Below are 24,666 nucleotides of genomic sequence, written 5' to 3'. Positions count from 1 at the left end.
ACACTCACAGACTATAAATATTACGTAAACAACTATAGGCATGGCTCTGACTTGAATAAAAACTTAATTTCTTAAGGTTTTCTTTGGTAAATTGATTTTTACATAGAAAAAAAAAAAACATTTTGTAGCAAATAGAGAGATTTTTAGCTGACTTGAATAGCAATGGAAGCAATCAAGTTTGGAACATGTATATATTTCAACAGGAAGCATCGATCAAATTTGTAAATGCTCGCAAAGGATCATAAGCTCCTAAGATCAAAAATGCTTGACTTGAGAATGTTAACACTAAGGTCTTCTATATGGTCTACAAAGACACTAACTGTACGATAATCAGCCCCAACACCTTGAAAGTTGAGACGTTGGAGAGTGTTCATCTCGGGGCTGAAGTAAACATAAGACTTAGGTGTCCAGGTATACAACAAAACAATTATTATTATTATTTTTATTTTTTTGAATAAAATGTAAAATTTATTCGAAAAAAAAGTTTAGTTTTTAAGCTTTGGTTAAAAAGTAAAGCTATCTAATGGAGATTAAATAACAGAGGGATATCTTGTAGTTAGCCATGCTGCCATTGCTGCTTCGTATTTTCCTTTGCTGCGAGTGTTGATGGAGAGTAATTTATCTCTTACGGTCCGGTCTAGTTGGTTGATCAGAAGAGGAGCAGGGGTTGGTGTTTCACTGTGTCTTCTCCTGTTCCGTTCCCTCCAGAGAGTATGGATGGTTGCTTGAAAGACATAACGCACTAGGTACAGGGTAGTAGAGTTCATTTCCGCATCAGAGATGAGAACCAGATTGTCCGCCCAAATAGTTGAGAAATTACTTGTAAGGAGCTTGAGTGTTAGGTCTGTCCAGATTTCTGCTGAGTAAGGGCATGAGAAAAATAGATGATCCCTGGATTCGAGATAATTTGAACAGAGAACGCAGGATGTGTTTGTGGCACCATCCCAGCTCTGCATTCGGTCACCTGTTGAGAGTTTATTAAGAACCGTTAGCCAAGTGATAAAAGAGTACTTTGGAGTTGATTGAGTAAACCAAACTCCTTTACTCCAATCCTTGTAGCCCCGAGATTCCCGAAAACTCTCCCACGTCTCTTTTGTTCTGAAGTTAGATGTGTAACGTCCTCCTTTCCCTTTCCACAGAACCGTATCCTCAACTTCTACCATCCCGAGTATACGAACCTCATCCAGAGCAGTCTCTATGTGGTTGAGGTAATCTACTCTGTGTCTTCTTCTCCTATGAGCTAGAGCCTCTTTGACCGTGGCATGTAAAGATATTCCCATATCTATGCATCCATGTTGCCCTGCTACATCCAACAGACAACCCAGATTCGACCTATTATCATGCCAAAACGATGTATTACTACCATTGTGGACCTCATACTTGATATAGTTCGATGCAAGAGATCGGAACTTCAACACTTTTTTCCACATCCAAGAACCTGCAGTAGTGTTTTCATTTATAGACCAGAAAGAGCCTTTAAGAAGCAGATAGGATCGTAACCACTGTGTCCATAATGAATTTGTTGACAAGAGACGCCAGATCAGTTTTAAACAGCTAACCGTGTTTTCTTCCTTTAGTGACCTTAAACCTAGTCCACCTTCTTCCCTAGGTAAACAGACGTCTTTCTAGGCCACCTTTGCCTTCTTTGTACTGAGAGTGGGTCCTGACCAAAGGAAAGCTGAGCAAAGGCCATCGATTTCCTTAATACAAGCATTGGGAAGTCGATAAGCAGACATCCAAAAGTTGACCAAGCTGTGTAGAACAGAGCTTATCAACTGCAAACGCCCTGCAAAAGAGAGGTGGCGAGTAGTCACACTAAGAACGGAAAGATGTTTGCAGAATCCATTATCCGGAAAAGGGAAGATACATTCCGACCAGTTCTGTGTCTCAACATCCTCTAGAACCCACATACGTAACTCAAGGGTACGCCATCTACAAACATTACCATGGGTACCCCGTCGTCCATCGTTGTCATACTTCAACGTTATACCACCTAATTTACCCTTATAGTTTACCAACTGATTAAAGCATTCTGCTTTAATAAACTTAAATTTCTCAGACTTAACATCAAAGCAAACTATTACATTAGAACTTTATCAGTTGGTTTACCTAAATAATACAAAACCCCATTGATGCAAATGCCCTTACCAAAGGCTGATGGGTAAAAGGACATTGGATCACCCTCCACCTCATTATTCCAGCTCCTAATGTCAGAATATGATGAACCGTTTCATAATTAACTATACCGTTCATGAGTAATACCTTGTATTGCTTGTCAACTGGATCAAACCCAGAAAAGCTTCTCGACTGGTTGTTCTTTCTCAGTTTAGGTAAGATCACATACTGTCCCGTGAGTGGGTTACATATCACAGGCATTGAATCCCCATCCTTACTTTTTGTTGAGATCCACACATCTGAAATATAGAGCAAACCAGAGGCATAGCTACAAATACGATTACATCTGCTTCTATGGAACTTGGTATGAAAATCGACGGATACTACAATAGACTTCTCATATGTATTCTGATGAGGGTGAGGCGACGAGTAGAAGAGCCATTCACCGTTATATTTTTCGAGGGCAAATAAGATACGTGGACGAGTCGAGGACCTGGTCAGGAACAGCTCGGTGAAATCTTGATGGCCAAGTATGGACGCCCATCGCGCCGAAACGCAACGACACCTCCCGACTGACTTTGAAGGCAATCTCGAGAAGATCTCGTGAAAGAGATCGATTGGGATTGAATCTAAAGTTTTTTCACTACTCATGATCGTTGTATTTGTTGATCGTACGAGTTGACTCAATATATAGAGTTCGTGGACTAGCTAGGGCATTAATTCCGAACAAAATCAAGGATCAATTTGGTTTATTCAGTGTGATTTTGGTTTAACCGATCAGCATCCTTTGATTTTATTATGTTCTCGGTTTCGTTTGGGTTCAAACTGAACCTAACCATATCTAAACCAAAGTTTGATTGGTTATTCAGTTATTTAAAGGCCTAAAATTGAATCGAACCGTATCCAAACACAAGTTTGGTTTGTTATTCAGTAATATGATATAACCATATATAACCATTTGGTATAGGTTGGTTATCAGTAATATCCGAATGGTTATATCATATTACTATAACAGTTAACTAAATTTCCAGACCTACGGAAAACGCTAAATTTGGCCAAATAATCATATATATGAAAGTAGGTAAACTCTCTCCCTCAGCTTGACACGTCAGCACGCAAGAGAATGACACGTGTAACTCTTAAAATTGGTTCACCTTCCATAGGTTACGTCTATTGGTCTTCTTCCGCAATTAGGGGTTCTAAACTGCTAGGTAGTCAACCTAACGTCGATTTGTACAAAAAATCCCTTCCACTTTTTAACAATCACCATAAATTGAAAATGCCTTCGTCAGTGAGATTCTTAAGATCTCTCACTTCGTGTAAATAGCATTCTCCCCTTTAAAATCCCAAACATCCTCACAACAAAAATTGCATTGCTTCTCACCAAGACGAAGAAGAAAGTATGCCGGAAAATAAAAGACTTGCTGAGAGAGTGCCGAGACGGCCCGCTGTTAAAGAGTAATCTCGCTGATCAGTGATGGAGAATAACTGATCAAGACGCTTAACAAGTATTTGTCAAGACGCTTAACAAGTACGTGTAATTCTTGAGGTTCGACCATTGTTTCCTATTCTTTAGGAGCTACAGAATTGCTATAATTGCCTGCTATGTCTTGAGGTTTTGCATCTATAGTTCTACTCTTTAGTATATGGTGGTTGAGTCTATTCTTTATCTCCATTTTTGTAACAACATATCATTAAAAATAAAAAGAAAAATTATGATGCATTTTGTTATATTCATTCGAACATTACAATATCAACTAAAAATTTGTGTTCAATCTTAAGTTTATTTCGTTTAAATCATCTCCATTTTGACTCTGATGTGTAGTTTCTTAAAACTCCTTTCGATTAGATTGCTAAGATTCATTTGTTTGAGACTACTCACAATTTGAAATCATTTGACTCGCTTCTACGTTACATGTTTCTTTAAACATCTAATAAGATCTATCTAAGCTCCATCATGCTATTGATGACATTTCCAAAACTTACAATATATAAAATACACTCTCCACTTCAATGTCATTATCGATGGATTAAACTATGTTGGTCATTTACTCATTTTAGTGAATTACTAATACAACTTAAGGAGCAGAAATAAACCTAAAAATAAAAAGAGTTAAAAATAAAAATTGTTGGAAAAATGATCATCACTATGCAAAACGAACAAAAGGTACACGAAATGTAGAAGACATCAATGTTCATTGTAATATGAAAACAAAAACTGATGTTTATGTAAATTTTAACTTTCAACATTAGCGCATGAAAACAAAGATTAGAAGAAAATATCTGCATACAGTTTTTAACAAAAAGTAAAAAGTATGAAATTTATAAAACTTAAAGTAGTACAATATAGATGGGAGAAAAGAGCCATTAAGATCTATTCCAATTCTCCGACACTTTTAGTTTGATGAGTCGGGAAAAATGTTAATAAATTAAAACCGATCCAAAAATTTGAGTTGAGCGAGCCTTTATAAGTTATAATTTGTTAAATCATATTTTTATCTCTTTCTCTCTTTCTCTCTTTTTTCTTCAGTTTTTGACTCGGCAATAGATTTCAACTCTCACTTTATAACGAGCTTAACTGTGGATCATACAACAGATGTCAGGATTACAGATAGAAAAAAAATGATATATGTTACCAAAATATTACAGTCTAGTACCTTTCATCAAGAACACTTGTTCCAATATAACAATCTTTGACAAAGACTCTGAATTTAGATATGGAAATGGTCGTCAAGTTCAAAGTCGGCGCTAACCTAAATCCCAAGAAACATAGGTTTTAACTGTCTATTAGACCATCTCCATTGTATTTCTCTATTTTTTTCTCTAAAATAGAGTAACTCAAAAATAGAGCACTATTTTCCTCCAATGTATTACTCTATTTTCACCTCTATAATAGAGATAGTATAAAAAAATAGAGGTGAGAATAGAGTTGCTCTATATATAGAGCAATCCTATTATTTTCTCTATTTTAGAGTAAAATATAAAGTAGGGTTGGAGCAAATGTTGCTCTATAATAGAGATTTGACTCTAAAATAGAGTGGGGTTGGAGATGTCCTAAGATGTATATCAATTCTTTTTTTTTTTTTTAGCAATGATCGGAAATTATTTGAAACCGTCTATTGATTTTCCCAGATGAATTGACTTATCTTATTGGTACGTACTTATTTTATAGATCACAGAATGGTTTCTTTTTGTTTTTTTAACAACATCATCAACTCATAATTGAGGAGTATCTGCTTGGTTTAGCAGCAAGAGTACATTGTTATCCGAGAATTCTATGGAGATGCTTCAGCCGTGGCTTTGACTCAATTAATAAAATTTCATAGATAAGTTGATGTTTACTCTGAGAGCATACAACTTGGATAGAACTTATAAAGGAAAGCAATTAGGATTCGGCACATGTAAATTTCTTAATGCTCTCAAATGTACGACGATCTAGTTGCGGCTGTACAACGGTCCTCAGTCCTCACTTTCGTGTTTACGCTTGCTTATATAGATGCTGCAGCATATATATGTTGCCTTCATAATATTAAACTTAATATCCTCAGCATGGTCTACAAAGGTGTAAACTCTCTATAATGATTCAACACTTCATTCATCTTCATTCATCTCAACTTTGTTTTCTCTATGTTTCATTCATCTTTGGATATCAGTTCTTACGCTAAAAATCAAATCTATTTGTAGCATTAGTCATTCAGACGTCTCAACTGTTCTGTTTACATAATTTAATAATGGTATTTATAGAGAGATCTAGAAGATCACAAGATTAATAACAATATATTCTATATTTATTATTCTAGATATTGCAATCATTATAGTTTAGGAAACTCTTGTACTATATAATTCTATGTAACCTAAGGGGGTGTATTCAAACCATGATTTTGGAGAATTTGATGGGATTTAGGAAATTTAGAATTTTGATAGATTTTAGGTAAGTTCATATGATTTTCTGTAAAATTCTTTCAAATCCCACCTAAAACCATGGGATTTGGATTTCTGTATTTTTAACTAAACAAATCCTCTAGAATCCTCCAAAATCCTAAAAATTATTAAAATCCTAATCCACAAAACTGTTTTGAATAACAGTGGATTTTAAAGTAGATTTTTAAATCATCAGTTCAATAACAAGAGATTTTAATGGATTTTAAAGTAGACTTTTAAATCATCAATTCAATAACGGTAGATTTTAATAGACTTTTTAAAATCCATGATTGAATAACATAGAATTTGTAAATTTCACACAAATCACTTAAAATGTCAAGTTGAATACACCCTCCTAAAGATTATAATCATGAGAATCAATATAATATTTCCTAAACACTAATGTGTTCATCTCTCATCAATCTATAACATGGTATCAGAGCAGGTTATGCTTGAGTTTAGATCTAACAATCAAACTCTTTAACCCATACCTTCCCTAAGCTATTGCGCTTCTCCATCTGTTTATCTTTCTTTTTATTTTTTTTTCTATCACTACTTTCTACTGGACAAGCTTAAATCATCTCATAATATCACCAACATGAGATCTTCCATCTTCATCACTGGAGAAGCTGATGGTGACATGATCTCCCCGAGATTCGACCAAGTCACAGCCAAGCTGCCTTCCAATGAAGAAAAGCTCTATTGCCGCTGCTCCAACACGAACCAGCTCCGCTGCCTCTCGACTCGAGACTCCTCCATATGTGTGCCTTTTTGCATATTTCTGCATGCCATCTTAGTCGATCTGGTCAAGTCACCATTACTTCTTTAAGCTATATGCTTCTCAACGACTTATGTCGTTCCTGATCCAAAGTTGATCATAAGTTTCTAAGTCGTTCACGACTTCTCTAAGCTATTTGCTTCCTCGTACCTTCTCCAAGGCCTTTTACGGTATATTCGTCTAATATTCAAGCGTCATGCTTCTTCAGTCGTATCAATCTCAAGCCTTCACTCCATGACACCTTGAGCTTGAGGGGGCGTATAGAGAGATCTAGAAGATCACAAGATTAATAACAATATATTCTATATTTATTATTCTAGATATTGCAATCATTATAGTTTAGAAAACTCTTGTACTATATAATTCTATGTAACCTAAAGATTATAATCATGAGAGTCAATATAATATTTCCTAAACACTAATGTGTTCATCTCTCATCAATCTATAACAGTATTGTTTTTCTTTTTTTTTTGTTCAGAAAATGTTAGTCGTGAAGCACACAAATTCCTTGTGGTGTAGTGATATCCTCGAGACTTACCGTCTTGCTGTAAAAGCAGATACCATTAGAGCTTTTGCTAGTATTGCAGCCTTCGATGAAAACGATGACATAAAAAAAATTGAAGTTTTGATATTAATCACAACATCTAACTTGGGTTATCACCCATAAAGATAAATCAATCCACCATCAATTTTATAACTAATAACTTTATTTAAGAAAGGGGTATCCGAGAGTTCGGGAGGGCAGCTGATAGAGAAACAAGAATGTTCTATGAAATTGTTGTAGCTCAAGTCTCAAGGCGGAAAAAGAACGATCAAAGGAAGCTATCACTCTTAAAAGTTGGAGGTGGCTATTTAGCTAAAAACACAGATGTAATACAAAAAAAAAAAAAAAAAAGCTTCAACAATACTATAGATGTTTTAAAAGAACGTTTGATTTGCTCCCAAACAAACCTGTAACACAATTACCATAACAAAATGCTAACCAGAAAAAAGAAAAAAAAAATCAGAGTAATAAAGTTCAAAATACTATATATGCCAGCAGAATAATAAAGCTCACACGAAACCTGTAGAGAAATGTCAGCGGCAAGATAGAGAGAATTATATAATTGTGACAATTTCAGCCAAGGCTCTGACTTGGATAAAAACTTGGTTTCTTAAAAATTTCTTATAATTGATGTTTACATCATCTAAACGACACAAAGCATCAAATTTGTTAATGCTCTTAAACGATTCTTAGATGCTTGACTTGAGTTGCTTTACATCGTTAACACTAACATCCTCTATATGGTCTACAAAGGCGTGAACCTTACCACAATTAGCTGCACGGCCTTGAAAATTAAAATATTGGAATGTGTTCCTCACGGGACTAAAGTAGATAACATAAGACTTAGAAAACGTCTCCCACAAAACAATTTCACCTGTAGGCGTCACCCCAACAACGGAAAAATGATTGCAGAATCGATCATCCGGAAAAGGGAATACACATATTGACCATTCTTGTTTTTCGATATCTTCTAGAACACACATACATAACTCACGGGTACGCCATTTATAATAATTATTATCATATTCATACTTCATTATAATCCCACCTAATTTACCTTTATAGTTTATCAACTGATCAAAGGATGGTGCTCTAGTATACTTAAATTTCTCAGACCTAACATCAAAGCAAACAATAACATCAGAACTTTCACCAATTGGACGAGCTAAGCAATAATACAAAACCCCATTGATTGTCACGGGTAACTCACGAGTACGCCATCCACTATAATTGTCACGGGTACCCCATCGACTACCAGTTTCATACTCCAATTTAGTCCCACCTAATTTACCCTTATAGTTTATCAACTGATCAAAGTATTCTGATTTAATAAACTTAAATTTCTCAGACCTAACATCAAAGCAAACTATCACAGTAGAACTATTATCAGTTGGCTCAGCTAAATAATACAAAACCCCATTGATGCAAATCCCCTTAGCGAAAGGCTGATGAGTAAAAGGACATTGGATCTCCCTCCACCTCATTATTCCAGTTCCTAATGTCAGAATATGGTAAGCCGTTTTATTATTAACCATACCGTTCATGAGTAATACCTTGTATTGCTTGTCAACTGGATCAAACCCAAAAAAGCTACTCGCCTGGCTGTTTGCTCTGAGTTTAGGTAAGATCACATACTGTCCCGTGAGTGGGTTACATATCACAGGCTCATCCTTATTTTTTGAGACCCGCACATCTGAAATATAGACCAAACCAGACGCATAGCTACAACGACAATAAATTCCGCCTATATGGCACTTGGTATGAAAATCGACGGATACTACAATAGACTTCTCATATGTATTCGGAGGGTGAGGTGACGAGTAGAAGAGCCATTCACCGTTGTATTGTTCGTGGGCGAATAAGATACGTGGACGAGTCGAGGACCTGGTCAGGAACAGCCTCGTGAAATCTTGATGGCCAAGTATGGACGCCCATTGCTTTGAAACGCAACGACACCTCCCGACTGACTTTGAAGGCAATCTCGAGAAGATCTCGTGAAAGAGATCGATTGGTATGGCATCTAAAGTTTTTTCACTATTCATGATCGTTGTATTTGTTGGTCGTATGAGGAGACTACGATATATTGAGTTCGTGGACGAGCTAGGGCATTTGTTCCGAAACAAAGAAAGATTTGGTTTATTCACTTTGATTTCAGTTTAAAGGCTCAATTTGATTAAGTTAAATAGATGGGTCATGGCCTCATATGCGTAGGTGTTGTGTTTTTGATTAAAGAAACAAACAAGAAGACTTGCTCTCACACTACAAGAAAACATAGCCGTTTCCGACGGTAAAATCAGTCGAAAATCAGTCGGAAAGAGGCATTTCCGACCATTAACCGACCACTGTAAATCGGTTGAAAATCGCTGGTCGGAAATTTATTTAGTTAGAAATCAATCAGAAATTTCCGACCGAATCGTTGGTTGGAATTCTGTTGGATAAAATCGGTCGGATTTCGGTTAGAAAAATACCGACTAATTACCGACGGCGTAAATCGGTCGAGACTATATTACTGACTGTTAACCAACCGTTTTAATTTCCAACCGATATTCCGACCAATTATTTTCCGACCAAAATATTATCAAATTAATGTAAAATACCGAAAATAAAAATTAATAAAAAAAATAAAAAATGCTAAATTAACTAAAAATATATAAATAGAAGTTATTGTCAATTAAACCACATTAATAGATTCTTATATTAACCGTAACTAATACAACCAAAAAACCAGCCAAACTAAAACATTTTAATTTTGAGTTTCATCATCATCATTTTCTTCTTCAGCTGGACGACAGTCTGGAAATTTGTTGAGAAGCTTCTCAGTAACATCCTTCAAGTACTGGATTGTCTTGGTATCTTCCTCTTTCTCCTTAACTAACTCAGAAATCTTGTTGTATGCTTCTTCTAACTTCTTTTCATGGTCCAAGCTGGGTAAGAAGGGAGCATCTAACTCTTCATGATCTGGGAGAGATCCAAATCCAAATCGGTTACCCTTTTTTTGGGTATTGCCTGAGAATCAACCAAGCATAATGTAAAAAATATGGAAACATCATGTTAAAAATCAAATAGTTAAGAAGTGTCAAGTTGATTTGGTATGGTAAAAAGCATGTTAAGAGAAAAAAATGAATCCCCGCACCTTGCGAACCAAATCGTTTATCTCAGGACAAGAGAGAGGCTGAACCAATCCATCTTCAAGTGGCTCTTTAGATTGGAGGTCGTTCACCTGTTCTTTTAAAGTCTCCACAATCTGCTTAGCCTTCTTGTAGACAATCTTGCCAGTTTTCTTACTTTTATAAACATCCTCAATGAAAGCCAGCATATTAGGCTCGACTCCACCATTTTCAACAGTCTTATATACATGGAAAAAGAACATGATTAATATGCATTTGAATGATAATTCTTAAGAAATGTAAAGAAATTCAAAATTACCATTTCATCTTTACGCCTATAGAATGATTTAGCTCCATTGAAGTGCACTAGAATTCCTTCACCATCTGGGTTGCTTTTCCTTTTTTGTGAGTTTGTTGCTGCCAATTCTGCAACTTTCTCATCACACCAAAGATTAATGTACTCCTTCCATAAATCATCTGTCATATGTATAGATTTCTCTTTATTGCATTTCCATTTTTGTTTCCACTCAGCTAAGTTCTTAGAGAAGGTATAGGCAGCTTGTTTCTCAAACTCTTTCTCAACTATTTTTGTTATGCTGGGATCCCAGTTAAACTCTTGCTGAACAAAAAAAAAACACATGAAGTAAATAACAAGAGAAAAACATGATGTGAATCAAACATATATTATAGAAGGAATCTTACCGCAAAAGCTTGAAACCACCGTTTTTTAGTCTCAGGGGGAAGAGAACGATATGTCAAGCAAGCAGGTTTGACATCTGTTTTTTGCATTCTCAAGATAGACTTTGTAATTACACCATATGGATCACGCTTAAACCTACACAAAACCAGTTAATAACATCAATAACTAACCTAATCTAAACCAAGAAATCTTACATATAGGTTTAACTTATAATTTACCAAATAGCTCCTCGCTCCACTTTGGGATGAAGATACTTGAGAGTTTCACGTCCTGGAGCAATGAGAAGGTCCTCCACCGTAACTGGTGGAACAGAACCATTTGCATCGGTTGGTGGAACAGAACCGTTTGCATCGGCTGGTGGAGAGACATTGGTTTCAAAGTCTGGAATACTACCTGTCTGGTCTTCACTTATGATAGGCCCATAAAAAGTTTCATACTCTGGTGTTGAATACTAATTTGATAATTAATTCAATAAATACAACTTTCCTTAAACTTGAAAAAAAAATTATTCCTAATCAAATAATAATACTTTTGCGAGTTAAAGTCATTAAATCTGTTACGGGTCAGACCTCACATGGTGGATTAACACATATTATTATGTTTTCACCATTAAACAAAACTAGAAGAATTGAATTAGTAAAATGTTCACATATCCTAATCATGTAAACTCAAACGGGACATATGGGTGCATACTATATACTCCCATGGGTTTTGTAGGATAATGTTTTGCGGGTTAAAGTCATTAAATCTGTTCCAGAACGGACCTGACATTACGGGGTTGAACTAATGCTAAAAATATTAATTTATTTCATATATTATAGATGTTTTAATTAATCATCCTATAAAACCCATGAAAGTATATACATGTCCGCAACCGTTTCAGTACATACCTTTTATTAATTTTTTAATGGTATAAATCTTTTAACTTATAAAATATATAAAGAAAAACATAACTAATACTAATGATAATTATTTCAAAAATAAATGTACATATATTTACTAAAATATTTAAATGTTTTAGAAACAGTATAAAAACAAAAATAGTCCCGCGGTATACCGCGGGTTCAAACCTAGTGAAAATGTAAAACCCTAAATAAATCCCAAATTAAAAACCAATTTCCTTTTCACCTTACACAGGTAACGTGAAGTCGTGAACCACAGAAGTCAATCACTCAATCCCTAATTATATTTCTGAATCTTCATCCTCAATTGATTCTTTTCTTCATTCACAACTGAAAGATACAAGCTAACTCCAACTGTACGCCATATATTACGGTTTATTCCAATTCTCCAACACTTCTAGTTTAGTGGGGAAAAATGTCACTAAAACCAATCCCTAAAATTTGAGTTGAGTTGAGGGAGCCTTTTTCGTAATTATAATTGGGAAAATTACATTTTAAACTTTTGAAATATCACTAAATAGCAATTTAAACCTTTAGAGAATTTCACTAACACTATAAACATCTAAAATGATTTTATTAACACTTAAAACCTTTAAAATGATTTTACTAACACTTTAAACCTTAAAACTAACTTTCATGTTTATACTTCCATAAAAAATGATGGAACAATAATATCCGTCAACGCAAAATAATTAAATTATGTTAATTAAATTTAAATTTTAATTAGTTTTATTTATATAAAAATGTGATTTTCCAATTATAATTTGTTAAATCAAAAATTTCTCTCTCTCTTTCTTCAATGTTTTTTCTCGGCAAAAGAATCCAACTCTGAATTTGCTACGGCGAGCTTAACCGTGGATGCAAAAGAATTCAGGACAGATAGAAAATTTTGATTTTTATTACCAGAGATAGAAAGCTTTACCTCTAAAATGTTACAATTCACCTCATCAAGTAACTCATGTTCCAATATAACAATCTACCTCAATGTTAATGACTCTAAATGAAAATTAACAGAATCTTAATAAAAACACAACCTCATAAGAATTTCTTTGATTTTTTAAAGAGAATACAAAGTACCACTTGTATCAAACAGAGAGCTTTTTTAAAGAATGATATGATATTGAAAAAATTACAAGTAAAAAAACATAAACGCATAAAGGCATATATAAACTCTCTTTTTATCTCTTCTCCTCATCTTCTACTCTTTATCACTTCAATGATCTCTGCCTCTCCTCATGCGATCTCTCTACCTCTAATCTCTCTGCGGCTTCTTCTCTCACATGATGATATTTTCTAGATGACTTTAATCATCCTCTAAAAGAGACAGAGCATCAAAATTGTTATTACTCTCAAACGTACGACGATCTTGTCCCCGCTGAGCAACGGTCCTCAATTGAAGATCTTCTCTAAATGATGTTGATGTGCTCCTTGGTCTATGCTTCTGTTCTGTTGGGTTTATAGATGTTGCCTTCATAATATTAAACTGAAGATCCTCCACATGGTCTACAAAAGCGCAAACTGTATGAGAGTGAAACCATCTATAGTCTTCTCCAACACCATGGATTTCAACTCTTAGATGAGTGTTCCTTTCGGGATCGAAGTAGAAAACATAAAACGGTTGACATGCCGTTGTCGTGGCCAAAACAATTTCACCTAAAGCAGTCATCCCAACAACGGAAACATAACTGCCACCCTTGACGACTATATTATCATCCCTCAAAGTGTAGGCATATGTCGACCATTGCTGTTTCTCCACATCCTCTAGAACCGTCAAAAATAACCGAAGGCAAAATCGACCATCATCATTCAAATTGATCACACCTAGTTTACCCTTACAGTTTACCAATCTAGTAGAGGCTTGATAAGGGAGGTTTGGGTGTAGATTTAGAAATTTGAATTCCTCAGACCTAACATCAAAACAACCTATAACATATATCCTATCATCATTATCGTAAGCTAGGTAATACAAAACCCCACTAATGCATATCTCTTCACCCCGTAAATGATGGCTGATCAAGGGAGTTTGGATCTTCCTCCATCTCATGTTTTCAGTTCCCAATGTCAGAATATAATGAACCTTTTCACCATTAACAAAATTATTAAAAGACAATACCTTGAACTGCTTGCCAATATGATCAAACCCTAAAATCTCATGATAGGTTCTGGACGTTAATATCTTCAGTTTAGGTAAGATCGCAAACTGCCTCGTGGTAGGGTTACATATCACACGCTCTGTGTCCTTATCCTTACTTGACATCTGCATACCAGTGAAATAGAGCAGACCAGAGACATACTTACAATCGTAGCATGTGTCTCTACCGAACTTCATTTGATAATCGGCGTATACAACAGATGAAGACTTCTCATATGGATTCTGAGGCTGAGACGACGAGAATAAAAAATGCTCACCGTCTTGGTAGATCCTGATTAAGAGACGTGGACGACGAGCCGAGGATCTGGTAAAGAACAACTCGGTGAAATATGGCTTGCGAAGCATGGACTCCCATAGCTTTGACACGCAGCGAAACCTATCGGTTGATTTTGCAGGCAATCTCGAGAGTATGTCAAGAATGAGATCAATAGGGAGGGGATCTGAGTTTTCTCCTTTGTTCATTGTTTGTTGTATTTGCTAACCAGACGGGGAAAACAGAATTGACAAAAACTCTCAGAATTTATATATGGAAATAGTCGGCAATATCAAGGTCGGGGCTAGCTAACCTAAAGCCCAAGAAACATGGGCTTTAACTTTCTAAAGATGTATGTATATCAATTTTTAGTATTGTTCGAAAATTATTTGAAAGGTTTATTATATTTATCTTATTGGTACGTATCTATTTGATTGATTATAGAATGGTTTCTTGTTGTTTCTTTCACGCCAAGCAACACCATCAATTCTTCAATGAGGAGTATGGGCTTGGTATAGCAGCAATAATTACGTTGTTATGATCATTGATGGTGGAAAATTCTACATCTCTGTCTAATTAGAGACCTAAACCATTAAAAATGTCAAACTTGTGCTTTGTCAATTATATGTATTCAACTTTAGAGCAGTCAATGATAATAAATACTGTATGTATGACTTAGTATTTGTTTGACATTGGATATGCTTTATTTAAGACAATATATTACACACGACTTTTGTTACATGACGCCAACTAAGAAAATTCTCAAAAGTGGAAGCAAAGGATAAATTTAGCTTTGATCCATACAGCAGGAATAAGTATGGATCAAAGCTAAGAAGCAGAGTAGATAAGAATAGGTTGTTACAGCAACCTTTGTTGGTCATTGTTGATTCTTGCATAGTTGCTTCATGCTTGGGATCTCTCTCTCAATTAAGTTAGAGTAGTCTATGAATCTGCATTTTCTCAAGATAGTGGCATTTACGTTTTTTGTTTGCTCTGTTTGCTATTTTTTTTTTTTTTCATTAATCTTTGTTCTTTAGACTAATTAAACTCTTATGACTAAACTTTCAAAAAGACATAAGCTTCAGTGTTGGCAAAAAATCCAACTGAAAATTCAACTCGATGATGCAGATTTGCTTGGTCGTTTGTGTCAAACATCTCAGGTTTTGCCTTTATTCTCTTCTTGTTAATTATTTAGGTATAACTGGATTAAAAACTGGATTCTGGATTTTTGGGAAAAATTGCATGTTGAGAAGATTGAGAATAAGCTAAAGTTTACGTACATTGGCATCGAAAATTTCTAAAACACATAATATTTCCTAAATCAGCAGGGGATCGAAAATTTTCATACCCTGTTCGTAATCTGAGTTTCTCTAACACAATGAAGTATTTACTTGTATTTTTGAGAGACCAAGTTAAGTAAATTTCCTGCAAAGAGAAAGAAGAGTCTCATAGCAAAGAACAAATGATGTGTCACGGACAAAAAAAAGCTCACAGATCTCTAACGTCTATAAGTAATTAAAGAACTTAAACGCATAGAACAAACTGCAAGCCCTATTGCTGTAACCAACCCCCTTGTCTCATTGTCTCCTTCTCTTTCTCTCCTCTTATTATACTCTTTAGCACTCCAATTATATATCTTTCTCTCCGCCTCTCCACATGCCAACTCTCTTCTCTTCGCGGCTTCTTCTCTCATTGTCTCCTTCTCTCTTCTCTTCGCGGCTTCTTCTCTCATGGTCTCTTTCTCGTCCTCTCCAGTTATAATCTTTACCACTCCAATGATCTCTCATCTCTTCGCGGCTTCTTATCTCACTGTCTCTTCCTCTCCACTTATACTCTTTACTACTCCAATGATCTCTCATCTCATCGCGGCTTCTTCTCTCATTGTCTCTTTCTCTTTCTCTCCAGTGATACTCTTTACCACTCCAATGATCTCTCATCTCTTCGCGGCTTCTTCTCTCATTGTCTCTTTCTCTTTCTCTCCACTTATACTCTTTACCACTCCAATGACCTCTCATCTCTTCGTGCCTTCTTCTCTCATTGTCTCTTCCACTCCTCTTATACTCTTTACCACTCCAATGATCTCTCCTTCTCTTCGCCTCTCCACATTCCATCTCTCTACCTCCCATCTCTTCGCGGCTTCTTCTCACATGATGATGATTTCTAGATGACATGTGTCTATGCTTCTGTTCTGGTGGGTTTATAAATGTTGTGCTCCTAAAATTAAACTCAAGATCCTCCACATGGTCTACAAAGGCGCAAACTGCTTGATTCTTAAAACAATCATGGTCTTTTCCAACACCTTTGATTTCAACACTTAGAAGATGGTTCCTTTCGGGATTAAAGTAGAAAACATAAAAAGGTTTATATGCAGTTTCCTTGACCAAAACAATGTTACCTGAAGCAGTCGCCCCAACAACAGAAAGATCGTAGTCAACCTGAACAACTTTATTGTCTGCCCTCAAAGTGTAGGCGTATTTCGACCATTCCTGCTTCTCGACATCCTCTAGAACCCACATAAATAATTGAAGGGGAAATACATCATGGTCATCATACTCCCACTTAACCACAGCTAATTTACCCTTATAATTTATCATTCTAGTACACAAATCATATTCGCCGCCTCTTAGAGTTAGAAACTTGAACTTCTCAGACCTAACATCGAAACAACCTATAAGATGTAATCGATCCTCAGGGTCGTAAGCTATGTAATACAAAATTCCATTGATGAATACGTCGTTGGATCTTCCTCCATTATCATCCTCGTTTAAGGGACATTCAATCTTCCTCCATCTCTCGTTTTCACTTCCTAATGTCAGAATATAGCGGGCCATCTTATTGTCAACCCTATTGTTCATGGACAGTACCTTGAATTGCCCTCCAATTGGGTCAAACCCTATAAGGCCACCCTCGTCTTTGCACGTTTCGAGAGGTCCTAATCTCAATCGAGGCAAGATGGCAAACTGTCTTGTGGTAGGGTTACATATCACACCCGCTCCATCCTTGTCCATATTTGAGATTTGCATACTTGGAAAATAGAGCAAACCAGAGACATATCTACACATGACTACGCTTACGTCTTTAGAGCACTTCATATGAAAATCAGCGGCTACTACAAGAGATGACTTCCCATAATGATTCTGAGGCTGAGGCACCGAGAAGAAGCTCCACTCATGATCTTGGCGGAGCCCAACTAGGAGACGTGGACGAGTCGAGGACCTGGTCAAGAATAACTTGGTGAAATATGGCTTGTGAAGCATTGACCGCCATAGCTTCGACACGCAGCGAAATCTCCCAATTGACTTTGAAGGCAATCTAGAGAGTATTGCAAGAATGAGGTCATTAGGGATGGAATTTGAGGTTTCTTCTCTATTCATGATTTCTGTATTCACTTTTATCGAGTTTAGACGGAGAACTCACAAACTGCAGAAACTCTAAATTTATAATATATGGAAGAATGTAGTCAAGTTAAAGTCGGCGCTAAAACGCTAACCTAAAGCCCAAGAAACCTGGGCTTTAACCATCTAAAAGTATAATAATATTCTCTTAACGTTGGAGTGGACACTATTGTTTCTTTCACCTCAAGCAATATATATAATCAACTCGCTAGTAAGGAATATTATCTGCTAGCTTTAACAACAGGAAGAAAGAAACTAGTACTGTACTACACCTACACCTCGGTCTACTTAATTAAAGACATAGACCACAAAAATTGTTCAAACATGAACTCGCCGAAGAGAAGTATATGATTGGTTTAGCAGAAAGAAGATTAAATCCAAATATCCAACTTATGTCTCAGCTTTTGGTGATCTCTGACTTACACTGCAAGAAACACTTTTGGTGCAGCCTAGAAACCTCTTACCCAAAGCCATTTTGTGTTTCCTGAAACTATGTCTTCACTTTTAATCTGTATTTTTGTACACTGTCGCTGATTAAATAAAATGGAAGAAAGAAGCGTTTCTTATAATCTCATACGCAGAGAATAATGATTCCCTCATGTTACTGGTTCAGCAGAAGCGATGCTAAACCGAGAAAATTCGTTATGGTATTTGCAGAGTAAATAATACTGTAATAAGTTGTTACAGCTAGCAAGCTTTATTGGTCACTCTTGATTCTTGCATGAGATAAGAGTCTATGTATGAATCTGCATTCTTTCAAGATAGTGGCATTTACCTTTTCTGTTTGCTCTGTTTTCTATTTGTTTCATTCATCTTTATTCTTTAGGTCTCAATTTCTTTCCCTAATTTTTTCATAAACTCATATATATGACTAAACTTTCGAAAGACATCATTTAAGCTTCAGTGTTGGCTCATTAGATTTTAATTGATGTTAAAAGGTTCTCAGGCATATAAAACATCTACTGAAGAAAGGATCTCGACGAAATCAAATTCGTATTGAAAAAACTGATTTTGTGTGAGCAAACAAAAAATAACACATAAAAATTGGTATCCTATAACGAGTTCTTATATCTGAGTGTCTCTAATACAATCGCTTAGGCTTGGGCATTTGGGTAGAATCTATTGGGTATTTTTCGATATATGGATTCGGTTCAGTTTGGGTACTATCGGGTTTAGATCGGTTTGGGTTACAAATTTCATAACCCGATTATTATCCGAACCACCTGGTACCCGAAAAAAATCTTTAAAATTAATTAAATTTAGCTAAATATATATTGACTTATATAACAAATTATTTTAGATATTTTGATTATTTTTGATATCTGAGTATAAAACTAATAGAAATATTCAAAATTATTATTATTATTTTGGATAATTGAATTACATTAATACTAAATATTTTAAATATGTTTACATGTTTGGGTTTGATGTGTACTCAAACGTATACTGGGTATTATCCGACTCTAACCCGAATCTATGGATATTGGAAAGAAAATCAAATAGAGTTTTATAGACAGACATGTATCTAACCCAAATCCGGTTTTTCGGGTTAGGTTTTGGATTGGGTAATTCAGGTACAGTTTTTATGCCCAGGCCTACAATCGCTAATTGAAGTATTTATTTACTTGTATTTTTGGGAGTCCAGATTAAGTAAGAGTCTCTTTTCTGATCTCATAGCAGAGAACAAATGGTTAAGAACAAATGATGTGCCACGGACCAATCTCTCTTGTTAAGAACTTCTTCTTTTTATAGGAAAATGATAGATAGACAGTTCTAAAGGCCGTTACTTCTTCTAAATCCATAAGTGTTAAATGTCATTTAAACGAAAATTATAACAGACAGGGTCTTAAAACACAATATCAGAAGAACTTCTTTGATTTTTTTTAGCTGACTTAGGAGCAGTCGTCTTTAAATTGATAATTTCATCATAATCTAAAACAAACAGAGTAAACATATATAATCTCATCATCATGTAGATTTGATTCGTAATTAAAAGAACGTAAAAGCATAGAAAAAACTGCAAGCCCTATTGCTTTAACCTACCCCTTGACTCCCCTTCTCTCATTGTCTCTTTCTCTTCCTCTCCTCTTATACGATCTTTACCACTCCAATGAATCAATGATCTCTCATCTCTTCATGGCTTCATCTCACATGATGATAACGTTGATGTGCTCATGTGTCTATACGCTTCTATTCTGGTGGGGTTTATAGATGCGGTGTTCCTAATATTAAACTGAAGATCCTCTACGTGGTCTACAAAGACGCAAACTGCTTGATACTTACTCCAATCATGGTCTTCTCCAAGACCTTGGAATTCAACACTTAGAAGATGGTTCCTTTCAGGATTAAAGTAGAAAACGTAAAAAGGTTTGAATGCAGTTTCCTTGACCAAAACAATGTCACCTGAAGCAGTTGCCCCAACAACGGTAAGATTGTAGTCAGCCTGAACAACTTTATTGTCAGGCTTCAAAGTGTAGGCGTATTCCGACCATTCCTGCTTCTCGACATCCTCTAGAACCCACAAAAATAATTGAAGGGGATATACATCATGGTCATCATGGTTATCATGGTCATCATGGTTCCACTTAATCACACCTAATTTACCTTTATAATTTATTAATGTAGTACACAAATCATATCTGCCGCCGCTTAGAGTTAGAAACTTAAACTTCTCGGACCTAACATCGAAGCAACCTAAAATATGTAATCGATTCTCAGATTCTCAGGCTCGTAAGCTATGTAATACAGAATACCATTAATGCATACCCCTCCATTCCGATCAACCTCGTTGAAGGGACATTCGATCTTCCTCCATCTCTCGTTTTCACTTCCTAAAGTCAGAATATAGCGGGCCATTTTATTGTCAACCCTATTGTTCATGGACAGTACCTTGAATTGCCCTCCAATTGGGTCAAACCCTATAAGTCCACCCCCGTCTTTGCACGTTACGAGACCGTAATCTTTCACAGGTCCTAATCTCAATTGAGGCAAAATCGCAAACTATATTGTGGTAAGGTTACATATCACACCCCCTCCATCCTTATCCATATTTGAGACATGCATACTTGGTAAATAGAGCAAACCAGAGGCATATCTACACATATGAAAATTAGAGCACTTCATATGAAACTCGGCGGCCACTACAAGAGACGAGGACTTCCCATAATGATTATGAGGCTGAGGCACCGAGCAGAAGCTCCACTCACGGCGTTGGCGCACCCCAATTAAGAGACGTGGACGAGCCGAGGACTTGGTAAAGAATAACTTGGTGAAATATGGCTTGTGAAGCATGGATCCCCATAGCTTCGACACGCAGCGAAACCTCCCGATTGAATTTATAGGCAACCTGGAGAGTATCTCAAGAATTAAATCATTAGCGATGGAATCTGAGTTTTCTTCTCTATTTATGATCGTCGTGGTACCTTTATCGAATTCGGACGGAGATATCACAAATCGCAGAGACTTTAATCGCAGAGGTTTATTATATAAGGAAATTTTCAGGGTCTAAACTAACCTAAAGCCCAAGAAACATGGGCTTTAACCACTTAAGTATTCTCATTGTGTCGTCTTTTTGATACTTTTTTTATAGACCTCTGGTATAATAATCTCTTTCATTAAGTTGGAGTTGTGATACTAAGCTGTGCATTATAAATCTGCCTTTTAAAATGGAATTTTCTTAGGAGCATGCCGTGGAAGAGGAGGGGTGCATGTGAAAAAGGGATAAGAGTGTTTTAGCATAACCAGTAGCAAGTATGATAGGTCAAGTGACTCAAGTCGACATTGATGTTAAAAGGTTCTAAAGCGTATAAAAAACATTTGCTAGTAGATCGTGAAGAAAGATTCTCGATGAAAAGAATGGTAGATAAACTTGTTAACTAATCTTTGATGTGTCATGTGTGATAGAAAAATTGGTAAGAAGTCCACAATCTCATATCTTTCCTCAAGAATATCCCTTGTCCAGATCCAGTTTCAAACTATTTGCTTGATTCCATCTAGCATGAGAGACCGTAACAGACTGATAAAAGCTCACACAATTCTGTCACATATTTTCACATTAAAAAATAGCATGCATGAGAGAGTCAGAGACCGTAACAGATTGATAAAGCTCACACAGACCTGTCACATATTTTTTCTTTACTCTCTCTCTCACATGCAAAAATAGCTGAGAGAACTTCTTGAATAAAAACTTGATTTATTAAGAACCTTTTTTGATAACTTCATGTTTACAGAGAGAGAATACAACTACTAATAGCAAATAGAGAGATTTTTCTCTTGACTTGAGGAGCAAGGGAAGCAATCAAGTTTGGAAACCTATATATTATAATCCAATGTTGCTATTATCAAATATACTTGACTTGAGATGCTTATCGTTAAGACTAAGATCATCTAAGATCATCGACATGGTCTACAAAGATATAAACATAACCACGGTCAGCTCCAACACCTTGATTTCCAACATGATGGAGACTGTTCCTCTCATGATTGAAGTAGAAAACATTAGGCTTAGATCTCGCGGCCTCGGAACAAAACAATTTCACTTGTAGCAGTCATCCCAACAGGCAACAACATCAAGACGATTGAGAATTTCATTCTCCTGAAGAGGATAGACATGTTTAGACCATCCCTGTTTGTCGAAATCCTCTCTAGAACCCACAGATGTAACTCACAGCAACACCATAAACTATAATCCCATGGACTATCATAGGCATAACATCAAAGCAAACTACCACATAACATCAAAGCAAACTACCACATCAGAACTTTCACCACTTGGATTACCTAAGTAAAATACAAAACCCCATTGATACAAATCCCTTTACCAAAAGGCTTATGGGTAAAGGGACATTGGATATTTAAGCAAGGGGTATCCGAGAGTTCGGGAGTCCAGCAGATAGATAAACAAGAATGTCCTATGAAATTTGTTCTTGAAATCCTGAAAGGAAAATCAAAAACCTTGAGGATACTCAAGGCGAAAAAAACGGTATAATATAGCTATAAGCTTCACGAATAGTATAGCATCTTAAAAGAACTTTTGATAACACATTAGTTTGCTCCCAAGTAACGTGTAACACAATTACCCGAGACCAAAATGCTAACCAAAAAAATAAAAACAAAATAATAAAGCTCACACGAAACCTGTAAATGAAAGAAGAGTGTCACACTCGAAGGCAAGATAGAGAGAGTTAAATACAGACGATTTCAGCCATGGCTCTGACTTGAATAAAAACTTAGTTTCTTAAGAATTTCTTTGATAAGTTGATGTTTACATAGCTAGAGAGAATACAACTTGTATCAAAACGAGAGCTTTTCTAGCTGACTTGATCAGGAGCAAGGGAAGTAATCACGTTTGACAAATGTGTATTATAAATCATCATCTAAACGACACAACGCATCAAATTTGTTAATGCTCCTAAACACTTCTGAGATCCTAACATCATAAATGCTTGACTTGAGTTGCCTTGCATCACTAAGGCTAAGATCATCTATATGGTCTACAAAGGCATAAACCCTACCACAAATATGACCTTGGAAGAAAACTTTTTGAAAAGTGTTCCTCTCGGGACTGAAGTAGATAACATAATACTTAGATGACGACAAGCTCTCCCACAAAACAATTTCACTTGCAGCAGTCATCCCAACAACGGAAAGACGTTTGCATTTTCCATCATCCGGAAAACGGAAGACTGAAGACACATTCCGACCATTCTTGTTTCTCGACATCTTCTAGAACCCACATACATAACTCACGGGTACGCCATTTATAATAATTATTATCATATTCATACTTCATTATAATCCCACCTAATTTACCTTTATAGTTTATCAACTGATCAAAGGATGGTGCTCTAGTATACTTAAATTTCTCAGACCTAACATCAAAGCAAACAATAACATCAGAACTTTCACCAATTGGACGAGCTAAGCAATAATACAAAACCCCATTGATGCATATCCCTTCACCATAAGGCTTATGGGTAAAGGGACACTGGATCTTCCTCCACATCATTTTTCCAGCTCCTAGTGTCAGGATATGATGAACCGTTTCATTATTAAGGATACCGTTCATGAGTAATACCTTGAACTGCTTGTCAACTGGATCAAACCCAAAAAAGCTTCTCGGCTGGCTGTCCGTTATCAGTTTAGGTAAGATGGCATACCGTCCCGTGAGTGGGTTACATATCACAGGCACTGAATCCTCACCGTTATGTTTTGAGATCTGCACATCTGAAAAATAGAACAAACCAGAGGCATAGATACAATCACTTCGGCTTCGATGGGACTTGGTATGAAAATCGACGGATACTACTACTGTAGACTTCTCATATGTATTCTGAGGTAACGAGGAGAAGAGCCATTCATCGTTGTCTCGTTTGGAGGCGAATAAGAGACGTGGACGAGTCGAAGACCTGGTCAGGAACAGCGCGGTGAAATCTTGATGGCCAAGTATGGACGCCCATTGCTTTGAAACGCAACGACACCTCCCGACTAATTTCGTAGGCAATCTCGAGAAGATCTCGTGAAAGAGATCGATTGGGATGGAATCTAAAGTTGTTTCAGTACTCATGATCGTTGTATTTTGTTGATCATTATATAGAGTTCGGGACCTAGGGCATTTATTGGTTTAATTTGCTTTGGTTTACTCAGATTGATTTTGGTTTAAAAGCATAAAACCGATCGATCACCATCATTTGCCATATTGTGCGGGTCGTGGACCTAGGACAATCTCTTGATGGGTGTTTATTATCATCTCTTAGGTACGTCTATGTTCTTTCTTTTTTAATTATTTTGGTTCAATAGA

At 36.2% G+C, this 24,666-nt stretch overlaps 1 protein-coding gene and 6 pseudogenes across 4 annotated transcripts; all 7 read right to left on the bottom strand.

The window, feature by feature from the left end:
- Positions 1-439: 439 nt before the first annotated feature.
- Positions 440-2,766, bottom strand: LOC147923854 (putative F-box protein At1g33020 pseudogene; annotated as a pseudogene). Its single transcript, XR_015586263.1, has one exon. The product of XR_015586263.1 is annotated as a putative F-box protein At1g33020 pseudogene (transcript).
- Positions 2,767-6,267: 3,501 nt separating this feature from the next.
- Positions 6,268-9,499, bottom strand: LOC147923853 (F-box protein At3g57590 pseudogene; annotated as a pseudogene). Its single transcript, XR_015587636.1, has one exon. The product of XR_015587636.1 is annotated as an F-box protein At3g57590 pseudogene (transcript).
- A 508-nt stretch (positions 9,500-10,007) lies between these two features.
- LOC147923852 (uncharacterized) lies at positions 10,008-11,936 on the bottom strand. The gene is made up of 6 exons (XM_087496554.1): positions 11,859-11,936; positions 11,384-11,616; positions 11,168-11,300; positions 10,785-11,084; positions 10,492-10,704; positions 10,008-10,364 (listed from the first exon to the last, which is right to left on the bottom strand). The coding sequence occupies exons 1-6, from the start codon at positions 11,934-11,936 to the stop codon at positions 10,302-10,304; spliced, it is 1,020 nt and encodes a 339-aa protein (XP_087352680.1). The 3' UTR covers positions 10,008-10,301.
- A 1,153-nt stretch (positions 11,937-13,089) lies between these two features.
- Positions 13,090-14,687, bottom strand: LOC104757501 (F-box protein At1g31080 pseudogene; annotated as a pseudogene). Its single transcript, XR_015587634.1, has one exon. The product of XR_015587634.1 is annotated as an F-box protein At1g31080 pseudogene (transcript).
- Positions 14,688-16,100: 1,413 nt separating this feature from the next.
- LOC104759578 (putative F-box protein At1g30920 pseudogene) lies at positions 16,101-17,846 on the bottom strand (annotated as a pseudogene).
- Positions 17,847-19,814: 1,968 nt separating this feature from the next.
- LOC104759577 (putative F-box protein At1g30920 pseudogene) lies at positions 19,815-23,074 on the bottom strand (annotated as a pseudogene).
- Positions 22,304-24,432, bottom strand: LOC147923851 (putative F-box protein At1g33020 pseudogene; annotated as a pseudogene).
- Positions 24,433-24,666: the final 234 nt, after the last annotated feature.

Source organism: Camelina sativa, chromosome 17, assembly GCF_030686135.1.
Source record: "Camelina sativa cultivar CO46 ecotype springtype chromosome 17, ASM3068613v1".
In the NCBI taxonomy this organism is placed as follows: domain Eukaryota; kingdom Viridiplantae; phylum Streptophyta; class Magnoliopsida; order Brassicales; family Brassicaceae; genus Camelina; species Camelina sativa.
This window is presented reverse-complemented; position numbering and strand designations above follow the sequence as displayed.

What these genes read in the sequence shown, in the direction of transcription:
- LOC147923852 (XM_087496554.1), bottom strand. Translation starts at nt 11,936, where the DNA reads ATGTCAGGTCCGTTCTGGAACAGATTTAATGACTTTAACCCGCAAAAC. An exon ending in AAAACCCATGGGAGTATATA is followed by an intron (nt 11,617 to 11,858) that starts GTATGCACCCAT and finishes TTATCAAATTAG; the next exon opens with TATTCAACACCAGAGTATGA. An exon ending in ATAGGCGTAAAGATGAAATG is followed by an intron (nt 10,705 to 10,784) that starts GTAATTTTGAAT and finishes CATGTATATAAG; the next exon opens with ACTGTTGAAAATGGTGGAGT.